The 24,296-nt window shown below is 35.0% G+C and overlaps 1 protein-coding gene across 1 annotated transcript in view; it reads left to right on the forward strand.

Moving 5' to 3' along the window:
• The first annotated feature begins 260 nt into the window (after nt 1-260).
• LOC123774134 (uncharacterized) overlaps nt 261-24,296 on the forward strand; it is a 55,119-nt gene continuing 31,083 nt past the window's right edge. The window contains exons 1-2 of the mRNA XM_045768262.2: nt 261-322; nt 21,796-21,970. Coding sequence (XP_045624218.2) covers nt 261-322; nt 21,796-21,970 — 237 coding nt within the window. The remainder of the gene's footprint in view (nt 323-21,795; nt 21,971-24,296) is intronic.

Below are 24,296 nucleotides of genomic sequence, written 5' to 3' on the forward strand. Positions count from 1 at the left end.
ATGGTGTATGGATCATTAGTTATGTCTCCGGTGACAAATAGAAGTAATTCAGGTAGAAACACACAATCTCCACTGGCTTTCTTGATATATATGGCTCCCTGGAGCCATACATCTGAAGACAGTCTATGATAATAAACCACAAAGGTACAAGCAGTGGGAGGGTGCATCAATCACTGGGGGACAATGGCGCTACTGACAGCCCACAGCGTGCGTATTGTGTAAACAATAACACTGCTAATCCGGATTCACTGCATACGCTCATGAACGGTGTGCCCGAATCCGTAGAAGCAAATCCGGGCTTCGAGAGGTGGGAAGTGATAAGGTAAGTGGGTTTCCTCGGCTTTGGGGTAGTCCAAGCCCGAAAATTCCAGCAAGAGCAATATGAATTGGCCTCTTAAAGGCAATTAAGAGGGCTTGGCGACATTAATACATGTAATATCAACAAGACAATTAAGCTGTTGGTCTCTTCTCTGCCTGAAGCGTGCGTTACTCCCCCTTACACGCCAACCAATCAGGACGCAGCATCACCTAAAGTATGAAACTCCCTCTGGCGGGTATTTTGAATGTGGCTCCCTCGTCATTATTATGGCTTATTGTACATTAATAGAGGGAGTATTTATTTTATGTCAAATATAATGTCAAATAGGATTTTGCATTCACAAATTTTCTATATGCCAAAATGCCTTTAAATATGCCCAAAATACCAGTCTCCGTGGTGTAGTGGTAAGACACTCGCCTGGCGTTCTGCGAGCGCTTTGTCATGGGTTCGTATCCTGGCCGGGGAGAATTTACTGGGCGCAAATCCTTAACTGTAGCCTCTGTTTAACTCAACAGTAAAATGGGTACTTGGTTGTAAAAACGATTCTTCGCGGCGGGGATCGTATTCCGGGACCTGCCCGAAACGCTACGCGTACTAGTGGCTGTACAAAAATGTAACAACTCTTGTATATATCTCAAAAAAAAAAAAAAAAAAATATATATATATATATATATATATATATATATATATATATATATTATATATATATATATATATATATATATATATATATATATATATATATATATATATATATATATGTCGTACCTAATAGCCAGAACGCACTTCTCAGCCTACTATTCAACGCCCGATTTGCCTAATAAGCCAAGTTTTCATGAATTAATGTTTTTTCGTCTACCTAACCTACCTAACCTAACCTAACCTAGCTTTTTTTGGCTACCTAACCTAACCTTACCTATAAATATAGGTTAGGTTAGGTTAGGTAGGGTTGGTTAGGTTCGGTCATATATCTACGTTAATTTTAACTCCAATAAAAAAAAATTGACCTCATACATAGAGAAAAGGGTTGCTTTATCATTTCATAAGAAAAAATTATAGTAAATATATTAATTCAGGAAAACTTGACTTATTAGGCAAATCGGGCCTTGAATAGTAGGCTGAGAAGTGAGTTCTGGCTACTAGGTACGACATATATATATATATATATATATATATATATATATATGTCGTACCTAGTAGCCAGAACTCACTTCTCAGCCTACTATGCGAGGCCCGATTTGCCTAATAAGCCAAGTTTTACTGAATTATTATATTTTCTCTAATTTTTTTCTTATGAAATGATAAAGCTACCCATTTCATTATGTATGAGGTCAATTTTTTTTAATTAGAGTTAAAATTAACGTAGATATATGACCGAACCTAACCAACCCTACCTAACCTAACCTAACCTATCTCTATAGGTTAGGTTAGGTTAGGTGGCCGAAAACGTTAGGTTAGGTTAGGTTAGGTAGGTTAGGTTGTCGAAAAAACATTAATTCATGAAAACTAGGCTTATTAGGCAAATCGGGCCTTGCATAGTAGGCTGAGAAGTGAGTTCTGGCTACTAGGTACGACATATATATATATATATATATATATATATATATATATGTCGTACCTAGTAGCCAGAACTCACTTCTCAGCCTACTATTCAAGGCCCGATTTGCCTAATAAGTCAAGTTTTCCTGAATTAATATATTTACTATAATTTTTTCTTATGAAATGATAAAGCTACCCATTTCATTATGTATGAGATCATTTTTTTTTTATTGGAGTTAAAATTAACGTAGATATATGACCGAACCTAACCAACCCTACCTAACCTAACCTAACCTATCTTTATAGGTTAGGTTAGGTTAGGTTGCCGAAAAAGTTAGGTTAGGTTTGGTTAGGTAGGTTAGGTAGTCGAAAAACAATTAATTCATGAAAACTTGGCTTATTAGGCAAATCGGGCCTTGCATAGTAGGCTGAGAAGTGCGTTCTGGCTACTAGGTACGACATATATATATATATATATATATATATATATATATATATATATATATATATATATATATATATATATATATATATATATATATATACATATATATGGCATAATGACATAAATGCCAGACTTGGGAACACTGATTATGTGTTAGTACTGATAGTGTTATTTTTATTTCTTAGCACAGTTGCACATTTTCATGTCACTTGCCACACAGAATGTTTGTTTAATCTTGCAATATCTTGACTGGCAATACAAAATAACTTTCTTTTTTTACTTCTAGCGAACAAAATCAAACTAACTTTAAATTCAAAATTCAAATTCAAAATAGTATAGAATTTAGAATATAATGATTGATTATTACTGATTATAATTTAAACAATTTTAATTATTACCTAAAATGACAAATTTTGTTATTAAATGTTAAAGAATAGTTTTAAGAATCAGAATTCATGTTAACTTTTTCTCATTTCCGATTACTGAAAAATGCTCGATTCTTGATACCAATTCTGATTTAACCCATCAAAATTAGGAATGTTGTAACCCTTTGCCATGCCTGCCATAAAGTTATGTATGTTTTCAAACCTTTGCCATAATGTTAATTATGTTAAAAAATTAGGTTGCCTTGTTGTAAGGTTGGGTATGTTTTAAACCTATAGCATTCTATGCATGAGGTTCAGTAAATTTTAAACCTTGACCATTCCTTGCCAGAAGTGTAAGTATGATTTAATTTAAACCTTTGTCAAAATTATGCATTCAGGGTTGGTATGGTAGCTTCCGGGTTAGCTACTGTTACCCCTCCCTGGCTGGGTTTTCAGTTTAAAAAAAAACAAGCGGCTTTATGAAACAAAAATTTGGTTTAATATTGGCCAACGTAGCACGTGTATTTAAATTTAAACTTGCATTCATTTTATCTTTTGATTAAATTTTCAAATTGAATGAGTTCTGTAAATGAGAATATAAAACTTTAACCATTGTTATTTAACTTTAGATAGTAAAATCAATTTGTTGCACATAGTCAATTTCTCAAAAAAATTCTCAAAATTCTGTAGTTAACAGATACACTGCATACTGTACTGTATTATTATTATGTACTGATAGGGTGCATTATTATGTACTGATAGGGTACATTATTATGTACTGATAGGGTACATTATTATGTACTGATAGGGTACATTATTATGTACTGATAGGGTACATTATTATGTACTGATAGGGTACATTATTATGTACTGATAGGGTACATTATTATGTACTGATAGGGTACATTATTATGTACTAATAAATCACCATGTGGGGGGAATGAAACCCCATGAGGGTCCAGAGTGTGAGAAAAGATTGTCACCTTGGAAGTATCAAGACTTGCATGATCAGGAGTGACCAGAGTGTGAGGAAAAGATTCAACTGGCTTCGACGTATGCAGAATTGCATGGTTATCAGTGTCCAACATGTAACCAGCCATCCTGGAAGTGTGAAGGCTCACATGGTTGTGCATACTGAGGATAAACCCAATGAGTGCCCAGTGTGTAAGAAAAGATTCAGGTGTCTTGGAAATATGCATCTGTGTTTAAGTTATATTTTAATGATCAGTTCTATATACAGAGAAATCACCATAACATGATACTGTAAATCAATGAGAAAATCCACAGGAGGATTTTCTGTGAATTTTCTGTGGATGATGAGGATTCAAACCTATGTGCTGCGTATTTCCAGACACATACTCTAAACAACCTGGCCATGACATGGTCAAAATAATTGCAACCTGGGATTCTGTTGAACCTACAGGGATTCCTGAGGTTTCCACTGAAGTTGAACCAGCCTTTCACACAATTCCCTCATTCCCCAGGGGGAGCCGAGCGGACAGTACGCTGGACTTGTGATCCTGTGGTCCTGGGTTCAATCCCTGGTGCCGGCAAGAAACAATGGGCAGAGTTTCTTTCACCCTATGCCCCTGCTACCTAGCAGTAAAATAGGTACCTGGGTGTCAGTCAGCTGTCACGGGCTGCTTCCTGGGGGTGGAGGCCTTATTTATTTATGCATATACAAGAATGTATATAAGGAATGTGAGGATACAAATATGGTAATTACAGTCTTGTAAAGCCACTAGCACGCGCAGCGTTTCGGGCAGGTCCTTAATCTAAGAAAATTTTAAGGAGGTAAATACTTGCAAAATTTATAGACAAAAAAATGATAACAGATTACATGGAATGAAAAAAAAAGATGAGAGAAAATTATAGGTACAGTATATTAAAGCACATAGGTAGCTATGATTGATTGCAATGACAGCTTAAAATGGTAGTTGACAACAAATTGGTAGGCACAATACAGCAGAAACAATATAAGATTGATTGCAATGACAGCTTGAATGGTAGTTGACAAAAATTGGTAGTCACAATACAGCATATGGCTAGCACATAAAAGAAGACAGCAATGAACACAATGATAAGGTTGTTTGATATTACATAAAAATTAGGAGATTGGGTAACACTAGGTACAGAGCAAATATAAAGCTCAGTGTAGGAAACTAAATAGATGAAGTTAGGTACTTTTTGGTTTTGCTTTTAAATAAGGCAAAAGTTTTACAGTTTTTCAATTCACTAGGGAGTGAGTTCCATAGACTAGGTCCCTTAATTTGCATAGAGTGTTTACACTTATTTATTTATTTATTTATTTATGCATATACAAGAATGTACATAAGGAATGTAAGGATACAAATATGGTAATTACAGTCTTGTAAAGCCACTAGCACGCGCAGCGTTTCGGGCAGGTCCTTAATCTAAGAAAATTTTAAGGAGGTAAATACTTGCAAAGTTTATAGACAAAAAAATGAAAACAGATTACATGGAATGAAAAAAAAGAAGATGAGAGAAAATTATAGGTACAGTATATTAAAGCACATAGGTAGCTATGATTGATTGCAATGACAGCTTAAAATGGTAGTTGACAACAAATTGGTAGGCACAATACAGCAGAAACAATATATGATTGATTGCAATGACAGCTTGAATGGTAGTTGACAAAAATTGGTAGTCACAATACAGCATATGGCTAGCACATAAAAGAAGACAGCAATGAACACAATGATAAGGTTGTTTGATATTACATAAAAATTAGGAGATTGGGTAACACTAGGTACAGAGCAAATTTAAAGCTCAGTGTAGGAAACTAAATAGATGAAGTTAGGTACTTTTTGGTTTTGCTTTTAAATAAGGCAAAAGTTTTACAGTTTTTCAATTCACTAGGGAGTGAGTTCCATAGACTAGGTCCCTTAATTTGCATAGAGTGTTTACACAGATTAAGTTTGACCCTGGGGATATCAAAGAGATATTTATTTCTGGTGTGGTGATAATGGGTCCTATTACATCTGTCCAGGGAGAGTTTCAGAGCATGGTTTGCATTTAAGAACAGGGTTTTGTAAATGTAGTTGACACAAGAGAATGTGTGGAGGGAGTTAATATTTAGCAAGTTTAGGGATTTAAACAAGGGAGCTGAGTGTTGTCTGAAAGCAGAGTTAGTTATTATTCTGATAGCAGATTTTTGCTGTGTGATGATGGGCTTAAGGTGGTTTGCAGTGGTAGACCCCCATGCACAGATACCATAATTAAGATAGGGGTAGATTAGTGCATAATATAGTGAGAGGAGAGCAGAGATAGGAACATAATATCTGATTTTGGAGAGTATACCAACTGTCTTAGAGACTTTCTTAGTTATGTGTTGAATGTGGGTGCTGAAGTTGAGTCTCTTGTCTAGGAATAGGCCAAGAAACTTGCCATCATTTTTATTACTGATGTTAATGTTGTCTATCTGTAGCTGAATTGCATTTGATGATTTGCTTCCAAATAAGATGTAGTAAGTCTTTTCGATGTTTAATGTTAGTTTGTTCGTTGACATCCATAAGTGGACTTTTTTAAATTCATTATTCACAACATTATTTAGTGTATGTGGGTTGAGGTTTGAGTAGATAAGGGTAGTATCGTCAGCAAACAATATAGGTTTGAGAATATTAGAGACATTAGGCAGATCGTCCCAGATTAAGTTTCAGATCGTCCCAGATCGTCACAGATTAAGTTTGACCCTGGGGATATCAAAGAGATATTTATTTCTGGTGTGGTGATAATGGGTCCTATTACATCTGTCCAGGGAGAGTTTCAGAGCATGGTTTGCATTTAAGAACAGGGTTTTGTAAATGTAGTTGACACAAGAGAATGTGTGGAGGGAGTTAATATTTAGCAAGTTTAGGGATTTAAACAAGGGAGCTGAGTGTTGTCTGAAAGCAGAGTTAGTTATTATTCTGATAGCAGATTTTTGCTGTGTGATGATGGGCTTAAGGTGGTTTGCAGTGGTAGACCCCCATGCACAGATACCATAATTAAGATAGGGGTAGATTAGTGCATAATATAGTGAGAGGAGAGCAGAGTTAGGAACATAATATCTGATTTTGGAGAGTATACCAACTGTCTTAGAGACTTTCTTAGTTATGTGTTGAATGTGGGTGCTGAAGTTGAGTCTCTTGTCTAGGAATAGGCCAAGAAACTTGCCATCATTTTTATTACTGATGTTAATGTTGTCGAGGACCGGGCTGCGGGGACACTAAAAAGCCCCAAAATCATCTCAAGATATTTATTTATTTATATATTTATGCATATACAAGAATGTACATAAGGAATGTGAGGATACAAATATGGTAATTACAGTCTTGTAAAGCCACTAGCATGCGCAGCGTTTCGAGCAGGTCCTTAATCTAAGAAAATTTTAAGGAGGTAAATACTTGCAAAATTTATAGACAAAACAATGATAACAGATTACATGGAATGAAAAAAAAAGATGAGAGAAAATTATAGGTACAGTATATTAAAGCACATAGGTAGCTATGATTGATTGCAATGACAGCTTAAAATGGTAGTTGACAACAAATTGGTAGGCACAATACAGCAGAAACAATATAAGATTGATTGCAATGACAGCTTGAATGGTAGTTGACAAAAATTGGTAGTCACAATACAGCATATGGCTAGCACATAAAAGAAGACAGCAATGAACACAATGATAAGGTTGTTTGATATCAAACAACCGATGTAATATCAAACAACCTTATCATTGTGTTCATTGCTGTCTTCTTTTATGTGCTAGCCATATGCTGTATTGTGACTACCAATTTTTGTCAACTACCATTCAAGCTGTCATTGCAATCAATCTTATATTGTTTCTGCTGTATTGTGCCTACCAATTTGTTGTCAACTACCATTTTAAGCTGTCATTGCAATCAATCATAGCTACCTATGTGCTTTAATATACTGTACCTATAATTTTCTCTCATCTTTTTTTTTTTCATTCCATGTGAAAAATGTGAAAAAAATTTTCATTCCACACCTTCCCTGATATCCTCAAAAAAGCAAGAGTAACGCCAGTCCATAAAGGAGGCAATCCGGCGGACATAAACAATTATAGACCAATATCAAATCTACCCATTCTATCAAAAATATTTGAAAAAATTATTTACAAACAGCTCTATTCCTACCTCGTAAAATTCGACATACTCAGCCCCTGCCAGTTTGGCTTCCGGTCCCAAAAGAGTACCAATGATGCAATCATTAGTCTCCTTGACATTATCTACTCAGCCCTTGACAAAAATGAGTTTCCGATTGGACTCTTCATTGACCTAAGAAAAGCCTTTGATACTGTTAATCACAACTACCTCTTATTTAAACTCCAGCATTATGGAATCCGAGGCCTTGCCCTTGACTACATCCGATCCTATCTTAGTGACAGACACCAATATGTAACCATCAATGATACAACTTCTTCCACTCTACCAATTACCGTTGGAGTGCCACAGGGCAGCATCTTAGGACCTCTTCTATTTCTTATATATATAAACGATCTGCCTAATGTCTCTAATATTCTCAAACTTATATTGTTTGCTGACGATACTACCCTTATCTACTCAAACCTCAACCCACATACACTAAATAATGTTGTGAATAATGAATTAAAAAAAGTCCACTTATGGATGTCAACGAACAAACTAACATTAAACATCGAAAAGACTTACTACATCTTATTTGGAAGCAAATCATCAAATGCAATTCAGCTACAGATAGACAACATTAACATCAGTAATAAAAATGATGGCAAGTTTCTTGGCCTATTCCTAGACAAGAGACTCAACTTCAGCACCCACATTCAACACATAACTAAGAAAGTCTCTAAGACAGTTGGTATACTCTCCAAAATCAGATATTATGTTCCTAACTCTGCTCTCCTCTCACTATATTATGCACTAATCTACCCCTATCTTAATTATGGTATCTGTGCATGGGGGTCTACCACTGCAAACCACCTTAAGCCCATCATCACACAGCAAAAATCTGCTATCAGAATAATAACTAACTCTGCTTTCAGACAACACTCAGCTCCCTTGTTTAAATCTCTAAACTTGCTAAATATTAACTCCCTCCACACATTCTCTTGTGTCAACTACATTTACAAAACCCTGTTCTTAAATGCAAACCATGCTCTGAAACTCTCCCTGGACAGATGTAATAGGACCCATTATCACCACACCAGAAATAAATATCTCTTTGATATCCCCAGGGTCAAACTTAATCTGTGTAAACACTCTATGCAAATTAAGGGACCTAGTCTATGGAACTCACTCCCTAGTGAATTGAAAAACTGTAAAACTTTTGCCTTATTTAAAAGCAAAACCAAAAAGTACCTAACTTCATCTATTTAGTTTCCTACACTGAGCTTTAAATTTGCTCTGTACCTAGTGGTACCCAATCTCCTAATTTTTATGTAATATCAAACAACCTTATCATTGTGTTCATTGCTGTCTTCTTTTATGTGCTAGCCATATGCTGTATTGTGACTACCAATTTTTGTCAACTACCATTCAAGCTGTCATTGCAATCAATCTTATATTGTTTCTGCTGTATTGTGCCTACCAATTTGTTGTCAACTACCATTTTAAGCTGTCATTGCAATCAATCATAGCTACCTATGTGCTTTAATATACTGTACCTATAATTTTCTCTCATCTTTTTTTTTTTTCTCATTCCATGTAATCTGTTATCATTTTTTTGTCTATAAATTTTGCAAGTATTTACCTCCTTAAAATTTTCTTAGATTAAGGACCTGCCCGAAACGCTGCGCGTGCTAGTGGCTTTACAAGACTGTAATTACCATAATTGTATCCTCACATTCCTTATGTACATTCTTGTATATGCATAAATAAATAAATAAATAAATCTGTTATCATTTTTTTGTCTATAAATTTTGCAAGTATTTACCTCCTTAAAATTTTCTTAGATTAAGGACCTGCCCGAAACGCTGCGCGTGCTAGTGGCTTTACAAGACTGTAATTACCATAATTGTATCCTCACATTCCTTATGTACATTCTTGTATATGCATAAATAAAAATAATAAAAATAAAAGATATTACATAAAAATTAGGAGATTGGGTAACACTAGGTACAGAGCAAATTTAAAGCTCAGTGTAGGAAACTAAATAGATGAAGTTAGGTACTTTTTGGTTTTGCTTTTAAATAAGGCAAAAGTTTTACAGTTTTTCAATTCACTAGGGAGTGAGTTCCATAGACTAGGTCCCTTAATTTGCATAGAGTGTTTACGCAGATTAAGTTTGACCCTTGATAACCTCAAGATGATGCACTCTGGCTCTATCATCCAGAAATTTTACCTCTGACACCCCTGTTTCAATACAAAAAGAAATCACAGTAAGGTGATATATCAATGAGAAAATCCACAAGAGCCTTGATGAGAATTCAAACCTATGTGCTGGGTATTCCCAGCACATAGGAACACCTATGATTTATACCTTTCTGATCTGCTCTATAGTAAAAGTTAGATACTCTTATAGACCAAGCAAGCACCTGTGAAGCTATGATAATTTTGAAGACTCAAATTATGAATTATACAATGAATTATATTTTTCAACATGAAACAAAACTTAACTTATTTTTTAGCTTTTTTTTTGTATTACTTGTACTTAACATATATGGCTGTCTGTAACAATATGCACCAATATTGTCCTCACATGGCACTCTCAAGATGTTTATCATCCATATGCACTAAAATGTGAGCTTCCATATTTCCAAGAAGACTGAATCTTTTCACCCATATTCAAATTCTATCATACTATATTACCTACTTTTCACTCTCAAAATGTTTGTCTCCTAATTTATTTTTATTTATATATTTATGTATTCATGAGTTCTTACATTCTTGTACAGCCACTAGCATGCATAGCATTTCAGGCGGGTCCTTAATCCTATGTTCCCTGGAATACAACCCGCCAAATTGTTTAATAACCAGGTACCCATTTTACTGTTGAGTTAAACAGAGGCTATAGTTAAGGATTTGCACCCAGTAAATCTTCTCCTGCCTGGATACGAACCCAGGACAAAGCGCTCGCAAAACGCCAGGCGAGGGTCTTATACCACTACACCACGAGGATAGCAGAATGCACCAACTGTGGTTAATTTTGATTGGTGCTGCCAGAGTCAGTTTGTTGTGTATCCCATTGTGCTGTCTTGAATGTATGAAGACTTGCATAACTATGCATACGAGGGATAAACCTCATAAGTGTCTAGAGTGATAGAAAAGATTCAAGTGTCCTAGAAATATGAAGTCTCATAATCATGAGTGTCTGGTGTCGAAAAAAACTCAAGACGTCCTGGATGTATGAAAACTCACATTGTTGAGCTACAAACATCATGAGTGTCCAGAGAGTGGAAAAAGATTCAGCTATCTTGGTTGTATGAAGACTTGCATGGTTGTGCATTCAGGGGATAAACTTCATGACTACACATAAGGGGCATAACTGGCCGACCCCTCACAGTGTTCAAGAGAGAACTGGATAAGCACCTCCAAAGGATACCTGATCAACCAGGCTGTGACTCGTACGTCAGGCTGCGAGCAGCCGCGTCCAACAGCCTGGTTGATCAGTCCGGCAACCAGGAGGCCTGGTCGACGACCGGGCCGCGGGGACGCTAAGCCCCGGAAGTACCTCAAGGTAACGGTATGACTATCGAAAGTGGGAAAAGATTCAGTCAATTTGAAAATTTGAAGGCTTGCATAGCTATGCATACAGGGAATAATTACCATGAGTTTTCAGTGTGGAGAAAAGATTGTCAAATTAGTATAATGTAGCTGTATGATGGTGCATATGAATCAAAAATATTCAGAATATCCCAAGTGTGGGAAAAGACTCTTGAGAACATAGCAGTTTAATTACACACTGGCTAGTGTATATAGATGATTAGCCTCATGAGTGTTCAGACTTTGGAAAATATTTAAGTTATGTTGTATTATGATGTCTCACATCATTTCCTGGATGTTAAATAATTTGGTGGGTCATATTGAGAAAAATTAGGATTAAGGACTTGCCCAAAATGGTGTACGTGCTAGTGGCTGTACAAGAATGTAAGAACCCGTGTATATATCGGTAAAAAAATACTTCATCTAGGTGTTAAACCTGGCTTGGATTAGTGTCCAGTCTTGCAGAAAAAAAGTATTCCTTTCCAAATTATTTTTAAAAGGCACAACATGGTATATATGTTGAATAAATCTTATGACATGCATTTATGCATTTACTCATTGTATTTGATACATAACAAGACACTAACTTCCCAGTTATTGAAAATATTCTCTAGAAATTGCAAGCTTCATTGTAAAAATACTGGACAATCTCAATTAGACATTCTATGAAGGTATTTTTGTTTTCATTATTTGTATGAGAAATATGCTTGGCCATGGAAAGAAATGCTCTACATCCAAATTCCAGTTATTTAATGATCTATTCTGTAGTAAGTTAGATGCTCTTACAGACCAAGCAAACACCTGGCAAGCTATGATAACAGATACAGTACTCAAAATTATATTTTTCCAAGATAAAACTAATTTTAACAATTCTGTTTGTTCATTTTGTAATTAACATTTATAAATAAATAAATAAATAAATATGTTTATTCAGGTAAGGTACATACATACAAGTGATGTTACATTAATGGATTGATGTATAGATAGAGCTAGTACATACAATGCCTAAAGCCACTATTACGCAATGCGTTTCGGGCAAGAAAAACATTAATATCTAGAACTTAATACTAAATTGAGCATAAAGAATAAAAAGTGTTTGAGAACAAATACAAATAAAGATAAAAAAAAAGGGGGAACATGACTGAAAAAGCAGCACAAATACAATAGGATGACAAACAGTGTTGATTAAAAAAAATAACAGACATGGGTTGACAATAGAGGAGTGAGGTAGGTTACAGGGAATTTATTAGGTAGTGTTTAGTTTTTATCTTAAACTGGTTGAGAGAGGTACAGTCGTTAACATGGTTGGGAAGGTCATTCCACATTCTGGGTCCCTTGATTTGTAGAGCATTTCTAGTTTGATTAAGTCGTACTCTAGGAATATCAAAACTGTATTTATTTCTGGTGTGGTGCTCATGGGTTCTGTTACAACCTTCAATGAAGCTTTTGAGGTCAGGATTGGCATTACAGTTCAGCGTTTTATATATGTATAATACACAAGAGAGAATGTGCAGTGACTTAATATCTAACATATTCAGAGATTTGAGTAAGGGTACCGAGTGATGTCTGGGGCCAGAGTTGGATAGCTTTGTGTTGAGTAATTAGAGGACGTAAATGATTTTGGGAAGTAGAACCCCAAGCACAAATACCATAGTTGAGGTATGGATAGATGAGGGAGTAATAGAGAGTAACCAGGGCAGGGCGAGGTACATAATATCTGATCTTAGAAAGAATGCCAACAGCATTCAGCATTTATAGTTGTATACACCAATATTGTCCCCACTTAATACTCGCAGAATAATTATTATCTGTATGCACCAACATGTGAGTTTTCCTTTTTCCAAGATGAATCTTTTCACCCATACAGCATGCTCCAAATGTTTATCTCCTATATGCACCAATTAACATGTGAGTTTTCCTTTTCCCAAGATGAATCTTTTCACCCATACAGCATGCTCCAAATGTTTATCTCTGTATGCACCAATTAACATGTGATTAATTTTGAATGCTGCTGCTGCTAGATGCAGTCAGTTTATTGTGCATCTCATACTCATGCACACATAAACAGATTCTTTTTCACCCTTAAGGTTGTAAACCCGTGGAACCACCTACCTGCCGAAGCCATAAATGCCAAAACTCTGCTGGGTTTTAAAATACAACTGGAAAAGATCAGGGCAAGTGGGGGGAGACCTTTAACAAGCCATCCTCCAAAGGATACCTGATCAACCAGGCTGTGACTCGTACGTCAGGCTGCGAGCAGCCGCGTCCAACAGCCTGGTTGATCAGTCCGGCAACCAGGAGGCCTGGTCGACGACCGGGCCGCGGGGACGCTAAGCCCCGGAAGCACCTCAAGGTAGCCACAGGTTTCCTGTCCTCGTCGACTTCACTAGTGTTAGTGGCCCTCAGGTAAATTCATCCTGAGAGTGATATTGCTAAACAAGATTACAGAGGGGCATAAAAAGTCATTTATGTTTATTTATTTATTTATTTATTTATTTATTTATTTATTTATTTATTTATTTATATATAAACAAGAAGGTACATTGGGTTTGTGAGAATACATTGGATAGTACAGTATTTACATTCTTGTAAAGCCACTAGTACGCACAGCGTTTCGGGCAGGTCCTTAATCTAACAGATAATTTTAAGTAGGTAATTTCTATCAGAATTGATAAATGATAAAGATACATTGCAAGAGAAAAATGAGATGAGAGAGCTTAGTAAGTATATTAAAGCACATTGTTATATTAAAGCTCTGATTGATTACATTGACAGCTTGATTAGTAATTTAAACAAGATTAATAGACACCATACAGCAGATTGACAGCACATATAAGACAGCAATGATCACAATGGTAAAGATGTTCAGATTGGGTACATAAAGATTGGAAGACTGGGTAGCAATAGATACAGATAAACATGATTAATAAACACCATATAGCAGATTGGCAGCACATATAAGAAGACAGCAATAATCACAATGGTAAAGATGTTCAAATTGGGAACATAAAGGTTGGGAGATTGGGTAGCAATAGATACAGTGCAATTTTAAGGCAAAAAGTGAAAAACTATGAAGATGACATTAGGTACTTTTTAGTATTGATTTTGAATGATGTAAAAGTTGGACAGCTTTTCAATTCAATAGGGAGTGAGTTCCATAAACTGGGTCCCTTTATTTGCATAGAGTGTTTACACAGATTAAGTTTGACTCTGGGGATATCAAAGAGATATTTATTTCTGGTGTGGTGATAATGGGTCCTATTACATCTGTCCAGGAAGAGTTTCAGAGCAGGATTTGCATTTAAGAACAGGGTTTTGTAAATGTAGTTGACACAAGAGAATTTATGGAGTGAAATTATGTTTAGCATGTTTAGGGAGTTAAACAAGGGGGCTGAGTGTTGTCTGAAAGCAGAATTTGATATTATTCTGATAGCAGACTTTTGCTGGGTGATGATGGACTTGAGGTGGTTTGTAGTGGTTGAACCCCATGCACAGATACCATAGTTGAGATAGGGATAGATTAGTGCATAATGTAGAGAGATGAGAGCAGAGTTAGGTACATAATATCTGATTTTGGAGAGTATACCAACTGTTTTAGAGATGTTTTTGTGTTATGTTTTTTACCTTAACATTAATTCTAACCAGGACATCTGATAATTATAATAACTAATTATAAACCTTTTTTCATTGCATCACTTATGTATTTGCAATACATTATTATACATTGAAGGTAGGTGTTTTGTTAATACATAAAATAATTTAAATATGGAGTATTACAGGATTATAGAAGAGTTGCTGTTTATTATCAGTAGTCTTCACTTTACACAGCATATACTCAAATAATAATAATAATAATAATAATAATAATAATAATAATAATAATTTATTATTAATAATAATAAATAATAATATAATAATTTATTATTATTATTTATTATTATTATTATTCAGGTAAAAGTACATACATACAAAATGCGTTACAAACAGAATGTTGGATTTAGATAGAGCTAGTATAAACACTATACCTAAAGCCACTAATACGCACAGCGTTTCTGACAAGATGTGAGAAAAACACTTAAAAACTAAAACTTAAAAATAATTGATATCAAAAGAATGAATTGAACTGAAAAAGGGAAAAAAGAAACAAGAATGACAATAATTTCGTGTTGGATGGAACAGTAGAAATTGTCACAGAACAGCAGAAGTAATTTTAACTAAATTATACGAACTACAATTTTTTTTATACCTGTTTTGTACAAATTTATACATGGCAGATATCAGCAGTTATACAATTTGGTCAATAGTCAATATTGTTTGAAAATAGCAAGACATAGATTGACATTTAGAAGGTAAGGTTAGGTTAGGTTAGGTTAGGTTAGGTTAGGTTAGGTTAGGTTAGGTTAGGTTAGGTTAGGTGGTTAGGTTAGGTTAGGTAGATTTCATGGAGTTGATTAAGAGAAAAACTAAGTACTACCTAAACTGGTTGAGAGAGGGACAGTCTTTGATGTGATTGGGAAGGTCATTCCACATTTTGGGTTCTTTGATTTGCAGAGAATTTATATAATAATAATAATAATAATTTTTATTTAGGTAAGGTACATACATAAAGAGATTTTACAAAGTTTGTTGGCTTTATAGATAGAGCTAGTACATACAATGCCTAAAGCCACTATTACGCAAAGCGTTTCGGGCAGGAAAAACATTAATGACTAAAGCTTAAAACTAATGGGTAAAAAGAATAAAATGTGTTGAGAACAAATAAAAATAGAGGTAAAAGAGGGGGGAACATTGTTGAAAAAGCAGCACAAATACAATTACAAATTATTACAGAAAATTACTTTCAAACAGCGTTGATTTGAAAAACAAAAAAAAACAAAAAAAAACATACATGGGTTGACAACAGAGGGGTAAGGTAGGTTACAGGGAATTTATTAGGTATAGCTTCGTTTTTAACTTAAACTGGTTGAGAGAGGTACAGTCTTTAACATGGTTGGGAAGGTCATTCCACATTCTGGGCCCCTTGATTTGTAGAGCATTTCTGGTTTGATTAAGTCGTACTCTAGGAATATCAAAACTGTATTTATTTCTGGTGTGGTGCTCATGGGTTCTGTTACAACCTTCTATGAAGCTTTTGAGATCAGGATTGGCATTATAGTTTAGCGTTTTATATATGTATAATACACATGAGAGAATGTGCAGTGACTTAATGTCTAACATATTCAGAGATTTGAGTAGGGGCACCGAGTGATGTCTGGGGCCAGAATTGGATATTGTCCTAATAGCAGCTTTGTGTTGAGTAATTAGAGGACGTAAGTGGTTTTGGGTAGTAGAGCCCCAAGCACAAATACCATAGTTGAGATATGGATAGATAAGGGTGTAATAGAGAGTCACCAGGGCAGGGCGTGGTACATAATATCTGATCTTAGAAAGAATGCCCTGGAAAGAATTTCTGGTTTGATTAAGTCGCACTCTTGGAATAATAGATATTTGTTTGTAGTGTGGTGCCCATGGGTTCTGTTACAGCCTTCTAGGAAGTGCTTGAGGTCAGGATTGGCATTACAGTTCAGAGTTTTATATACAGATAGTACACTTGAGAGGATGTACAGTGACTAACAAACTGTATGAAAAACATTTTGGCAGTCTAGGAAGATGCAGTTTACCCATCCTTGTCTTATTTTGGTGACTTTGTCATAGTTTAATCAAGTTTGTTAGGCATGAATTTCCTCTCAGAAGCCATGTTATATCTGTTATAATATTTATTCTCAAAATGTACTACAATTCTATTTCTGCTCATCTTTTGTAGAATCTTACATGGATTTCATGTTAATTAATGACACAGCTTTAAAGTTTAGTTCTTTATGTTTGTCCCTGTCTTGAATATTTGAACTTTGTTTGCCTTTTTGTTGTAGCTTTCCAATCTCTAGTATAATCCTGCAGCTTTCTTTAGTAACCATTTATTTATTTATTTTATTTATTTATTTATTTATTTATTTATTTATATACAAGAAGGTACATTGGGTTAGAGAGAATGCATAGCATAGTATTTACAATCTTGTAAAGCCACTAGTACGCGCAGCGCTTCGGGCAGGTCCTTAATCTAACAGATAATTTTAAGTAGGTAAATTCTAGCAGAATTAATAAAATAAGATACATTGCAAGAAAAAAAATGAGATGAGAGAGAATAGTAAGTATATTAAAGCTCTGGTTGATTATATTGACAACTTGATTGTAATTTAAACAAGATTAACAGACACCGTTCCCATTATGATGATGATATCTGATCTGTTCCTACTCCTTTTGCTGCACCTAGTTCTTGCAGGTATCTTTTTACCTCGTCTATATCAACTTCAATTGTGTAGTGTTGTTTTGGTGAGATGTTGACACCCCTACTAGGACACCAATCTGATATTGTTTTGTAGGGCTCTTGGAACCTCTTATTGAGCTCTTCATAATGATTATGGAACTGAGAAAGAACAATCTTGCTCGAAACCCATATGACCTGGTTTGTAAAGCTCATTGTTCTTCAATATGTTGCCAGGTTTGTGCTCATGTTAATATCAGTTATATTGTCTGAATTTTTGAAAATCATTCATAAACAAGGTATCCAGATCTTAAACTTTAAATTGTTTATTGGGTTGCTAAAAATTGCCTTATACTTTTCTTTTAGGTCTTTTCTTTTCTTCTTACAGTTTTGTTACAATTTTATTTCTATCAGTCTAGGATGATCACTTCACCTTCTGTTTCTTCAGTCTCCTTATTTATATTTAAATAAGGATATTTATTTATATTTAAATTTAATATATATATTTATATATATACAAGCCTAAATCTTAAAATTGCTTATAGCACTCATTTTGCCTCAAATACATACTTACATGATAATCACTCATTTGCTGTTGTTAAAAGTTTAGTGTCTCTTCTATCTCTGCCCTAAACGTTCAGACATTGGATGGTGGTGTTGCCAAAAAATGAAGCCCTAGAAGGAAAGTGAGAGACTAACTTTCCTTCTAGTGAGGGACGGTTATTGGAGGCCTCAGGAAGCAAATGTGAGCCACTGTGTATGTGCAGGACTATTTATAATATATTAAATCAGCAAATCATATAAATAAATAAAAATTAATATGTTTATTCAGGTAAAGTACATACATACATACAAGTGATGTTACATTAATGGATTGATATATAGATAGAGCTAGTACATACAATGCCAAAAGCCACTATTACGCAATGCGTTTCGGGCAAGAAAAACATTAATATCTAGAACTTAATACTAATTGAGCATAAAGAATAAAAAGTGTTGAGAACAAATACAAATAAAGATAAAAAAGGGGGAACATGACTGAAAAAGCAACACAAATACAATAGGTTAACAGTGGTGATTAAAAAAAAAAAAAAAAAAATTTACAGACATAGGTGGACAATAGAGGAGTGAGGTAGGTTACAGGGAATTTATTAGGTAGTGTTTAGTTTTTTTCTTAAACTGGTTGAGAGAGGTACAGTCTTTAACATGGTTGGGAAGGTCATTCCACATTCTGGGTCCCTTGATTTGTAGAGCATTTCTAGTTTGATTAAGTCGTACTCTAGGAATATCAAAACTGTATTTATTTCTGGTGTGGTGCTCATGGGTTCTGTTACAACCTTCAATGAAGCTTTTGAGGTCAGGATTGACATTACAGTTCAGCGTTTTATATATGTATAATACACAAGAGAGAATGTGCAGTGACTTAATATCTAACATATTCAGAGATTTGAGTAAGGGTACCGAGTGATGTCTGGGGCCAGAGTTGGATATTGTCCTAATAGCAGCTTTGTGTTGGGTAATAAGAGGACGTAAATGATTTTGGGTAGTAGAACCCCAAGCACAAATACCATAGTTGAGGTATGGATAGATGAGGGAGTAATAGAGAGTAACCAGGGCAGGGCGGGGTACATAATATCTGATCTTAGAAAGAATGCCAACAGTTTTTGAAACTTTTTTTGATATATTTAGAATGTGACCCTGGAAATTCAGCTTGTGGTCGATGAGAACGCCAAGGAATTTGCCATCTAATTTGTTACAAATTTGGGTATTGTTTATTTTGAGATTTATCTGATTAGAGGATTTATTGCCAAACAGTATTTATTATTTGTTTTATATCAAACAGAATATAAAACGTTTTGTCAATGTTAAGGGTGAGTTTGTTGGCGGTTAGCCAAAGATGGACTTTCTCTAGCTCAGTATTTACTGTGGCATTTAGAGCAAGGGGGTCAGGACTGGAGTAAATGAAGGTTGTGTCGTCACCAAATAGAATTGGTTTGAGGTGTTGGGAGGCATTTGGAAGGTCATTAATGTAGATGAGAAAGAGGAGAGGGCCAAGTATGCTGCTCTGAGGAACACCAATGTTGATGGGTAGGGTGGGAGAAATTGTATTATTCACAGAAACATACTGGAGCCTGTCAGTAAGATAAGATTTGAGGTATTGCAGGGAGTGTCCTCTGACTCCATAATGATGTAATTTAAGAAGAAGGTTTTGATGGTTGACAGTGTCAAAAGCCTTACGCAGGTCCACAAATAACCCAACAGGAAAATCCTTTTTATCAAGAGCTGGGTGAATTAAGTTAATCATACTAATAAGTGCATCGTTAGTGCTTTTTTTGGGTCTGAAGCCATATTGACAAGAGCTAAGTATATTGTGTTTGGCTAGAAAAGAGTAAAGCTGCTTGTAGATTAGTTTTTCAAATATTTTTGACAAGTTAGGCAGGATTGATATAGGTCTGTAGTTGTTAACATCTGTGAGATCACCACATTTGTGGACAGGGGTTACTCTTGCTTTTTTTAGAATGTCAGGAAAGGTTTGGAGTTCAAGTGACTTGTTGAAGAGCAATGCAATAGCAGGGGCTAGAGATCTGGAGGCTTTTTTGTAAATTAAAGTTGGTATCTCCTCGAGGGCACTAGACTTGGTTTTAAGGGAAAGGATTATTTCATCTATCTATCATTCATATATATATATATATATATATATATATATATATATATATATATATATATATATATATATATATATATATATATATATATATATGTATGATGTGTGCCCCCCAGGCATACCAAAATCATATACCTGTATATGATTTGCACCCTCCAAGGGGTTAAAAACATATCATGAGATTAAAAAATGTTTGATAAAACGTAATATCATGAGATTAAAAAGAGGTTTTATAAAACCTTAAAAAGACTTAAAACTCATCTTGGCCTCATGTTAACATTTCTAAATGTCAAAAAACATTTATAAAACGTTATTCAAACCAAACTTTGTGATTTTTAAAAATGTTTTTAAATTAAAAATTTCATGCTGGGAAAACATCAGCAAGAAGTCTGCCAGAATACATGCAGTTTTTTTATCAGAGTGGCATCTAAGCTATACCAGACTTTTACCTCAGTGGTATCTAAGCTATATATCAGACCCTTATCTCAGTGGAATCTAAGTTACACCAAACACTTACCTTAGTGGTCTTAGTTATCCTAACATTTGCTTCATGTGTATCTGAGTTATACTGTGTGACAATGTGCAACCAGCTCAGAGCTAGTAATAACTATCTTAAATTTAAAAAATTACATTTTAAAAAATATAAAAGCAAACATTAGCTTGGTAATAGGGTTTTAGATAAATAGGATCTGTCTCCTATTGACCGGTAGACCAAATGCCTTCTGGTCATTAAGACCAGTAGGTCTTCTGCTGTCGTCTATTGCTTCTTATGTTCTTAAGTTTTTAAGTGATAATTTGAGATTTAGGCATCACTGGGTGAATCTGTTTAGATTGTCGTCAAGTTGGGGTAAATATTTTGTATGCAGGAGGTGAAGGTTAAGCACAAGGCTAGTTTTGGTGCTGATTTTGAGAAACTGTCCTGGGGAGGATATTTCTGGGGCAGTGTATTACCAAGGTGGGCCTAGAGAAACGTCTTGTTGAGTCTTACAGTCCTGTAAGATAGCTAGCTTTGTATTGTGTGATGAGGGAAGGTGGAAACAAGTTGGGATGTCAAGAATGGAGGCACCTTCTTGTCAATATGTATATTCAGTGATGCAGTTGAATAGACAAATGGTGGCAATCTCTCTTCTCATGGCAAAACTTGTAAGGAATTATTCTCCTAAAGGCTAGAGAAATGAGATAAACATGATACTGGTATGCTTATGACCATGGCAAATACTTCATTATGGCATGAGCAATTGCTTGGCTTTTATTTTGTATTTGTTAATTTCTACCCAAATTTGAAGTGTTAGTGAGAATAAAATAAAACAATGGAAAGCAACAAAACGTTGCTAAGTAGATCCTATATGTATACAAAACAAAGTATATTTAGTTTATCACGAATTCTTGTTTGAAACTCATGAATTCTTGTTTGAAACATTTGTCTATCAACATGAAGCCTAACCAAGCTGTACATTTGCAGGTGGTACCATCTTTGTTTCACCTATAACCACCTCACCTTCTTGATTAAAACCTTTCTTGATGGAGTGGGTGTGAGAAACAGTTCCTATAACATCAACCGGCCGGCTTTTGGTGACTATGTTGCTGTGGGTAATGGCCAGGCTGCCCCAGACAGCTTCAGTGGGGACATTACTCAGGTAAGTGCATTCATTAAGAGTCATGTATTTCTCTGTAAATTCCTGTCACGAAGGTTCTTAGGAACTCTGCAAGAAGGCCCTAATGCAAAATTAAAGGTGTTTGTATGCTGCTATTAGCAGTTTATTCACCTCCACCATTTAGTATCACAACCTAGTAAGCAAATACGTTATATGTATTCTTTAAATAACACTACAAGGTTGTTGGGTGGCTTTCGATACCTCTGGTACGAACCAGAGAAACTTTCATTAAAACATTTATATCTTTGCTCTCAGATAAGTTATATTTCATGTGATGCATTCATAATAACTCTTATGTTTGTCTTCTTGATGGTATATGAAACTAAATATTATTAACGATTCTCTGTTGATTACAGATTCGTCAAAGACAAAGAATGTGTAGGGCTTGGTGCTTGGAGGGTTTAGACAGGTAGCATTTAGAAATATTGTATATCTGTATTATAAGTGAGAATGTGTCTACCTGTCTGTCCAAAATTAGAGGCCTTGGGGCTAGGCTCACCCAAGCTGTCAGAGGGAATGGGAATGAGTCAACTACCAGAAGGCTGACTCGAGCACCCAGTATCTACCTAACAAGGATAGTTGTAATTGTTTCATATGTTATTAATTTTATGTCTTCTTATTGACGTGTCGTAGTTTCTTCCAGAGTATATCAGTTATATTGTTAGATATATTGTTGTTAGATATTATTGCTCTGAATATTGTTAGACATTAAGTCACTGCACATTCTCTCATGTGTATTATACATATATAAAATGCTAAACTATAATGCCAATCCTGATCTCAAAAGCTTCATAGAAGGTTGTATCAGAACCCATGAGCATCACACCAGAAATAAATACAGTTTTGATATTCCTAGAGTACGACTTAATCAAACTAGAAATGCTCTACAAATCAAGGGGCCCAGAATGTGGAATGACCTTCCCAACCATGTTAAAGACTGTACCTCTCTCAACCAGTTTAAGTTAAAAGTGAAGCTATACCTAATAAATTCCCTGTAACCTACCTTACCCTTCTATTGTCAACCAATGTCTGTTTTTTTCTTTAAAGAGCGCTGTTTGTCGACATAATTGTATTTGTGCTGCTTTTTCATCTATGTTTTCATTTCTTGTTTTCATTCTACTCATTATGCTCAATTAGTATTAAGCTTGTCATTAAAGTTTATCATGCCCGAAACGCTTTGCGTAATAGTGGCTTTAGGCATTGTATGTACTAGCTATACCTATAAGTTAAACAATCCTTGTAAATATTTATTGTATGTATGTACCTTACCTAAATAAAATTGTATTGTATTGTATTGTATATAGTGGGGTCTTTACCTCAACCTATGCAAGTGGATAATTACTTGCTGCATTATTTACATGCCATAATATCTCTATAAAAATAAAATTGTTTATTGGTTGTTATATGTAAGATAACCTAACACTCAGAGAACTATAGTAATTGTTTAGGCTAGGCTATTAATATTCATTGTTTGAAGTGTATGTGCATGGCAACGAACCGACGCCTCACTTCCTATAACCTAAATATAAATGTTAAAACTTTAATGTGGGACTTCTCAGCAGCTGCAGGCAAGAATGAGTAGTATACCTGCATTTTATAACCTCCTCACCCATCAGTAAACTAAGTGACAAGGATACGCTAATCCCAGCTGTGAGTTGCATTCTTCATTTTTTAAATAATTAATGGTAGACTTCCTAGAGTATTCATAGTAGTGAACTGTGTATATTTGAATGATCTGAACCTTCAGAGTTTTGAGATTTATTAGTACCCAGCTAGAAGTGTTCTGGTATTTTTGTTATTTTTAGTATTAATATAGTAGTATTAAGAGTATATTTTATTCATATTCTGCATAAAGGATAAGATTGGGAAAAAGTGTTGAAGTACAAAAAAAATCTGTCAATCTATCCCTCTATCTATATGCATCCACCTCTCCATCCATCTACTTTCTGTCTCTTTCTCTGTATATCTCTTGCTGTTTGCCTCTGTGTGCTCTTTGTATGTTGGTCTCTGTATCTGTCTGTCTTTCTCTTATAAAATATGAAATTGTCTAATGTTTGGGTGGTCGCCAGTGAGAGGAGTTTAGTGGTGTTAAATATTTAAAAAAGTTATTCTTTACTCTGATAAAATACTGTGGCTTGAGAAACCTTTGAAGCTGTGGAAGAATCGCCTGTTTTATGCAAGTACGGGCAAATTATCGACAGCAGGACATTTCTATTAATTTACCTGAGATCAGTGTATAATAGTGCATATTGCCATAAAAAGACAATGTGTTTTAAAGCGTTTGCTTTGAAAATATTTAGCTGCGTAG

This window comes from Procambarus clarkii, chromosome 73 (genome assembly GCF_040958095.1).
Source record: "Procambarus clarkii isolate CNS0578487 chromosome 73, FALCON_Pclarkii_2.0, whole genome shotgun sequence".
NCBI lineage: Eukaryota > Metazoa > Arthropoda > Malacostraca > Decapoda > Cambaridae > Procambarus > Procambarus clarkii.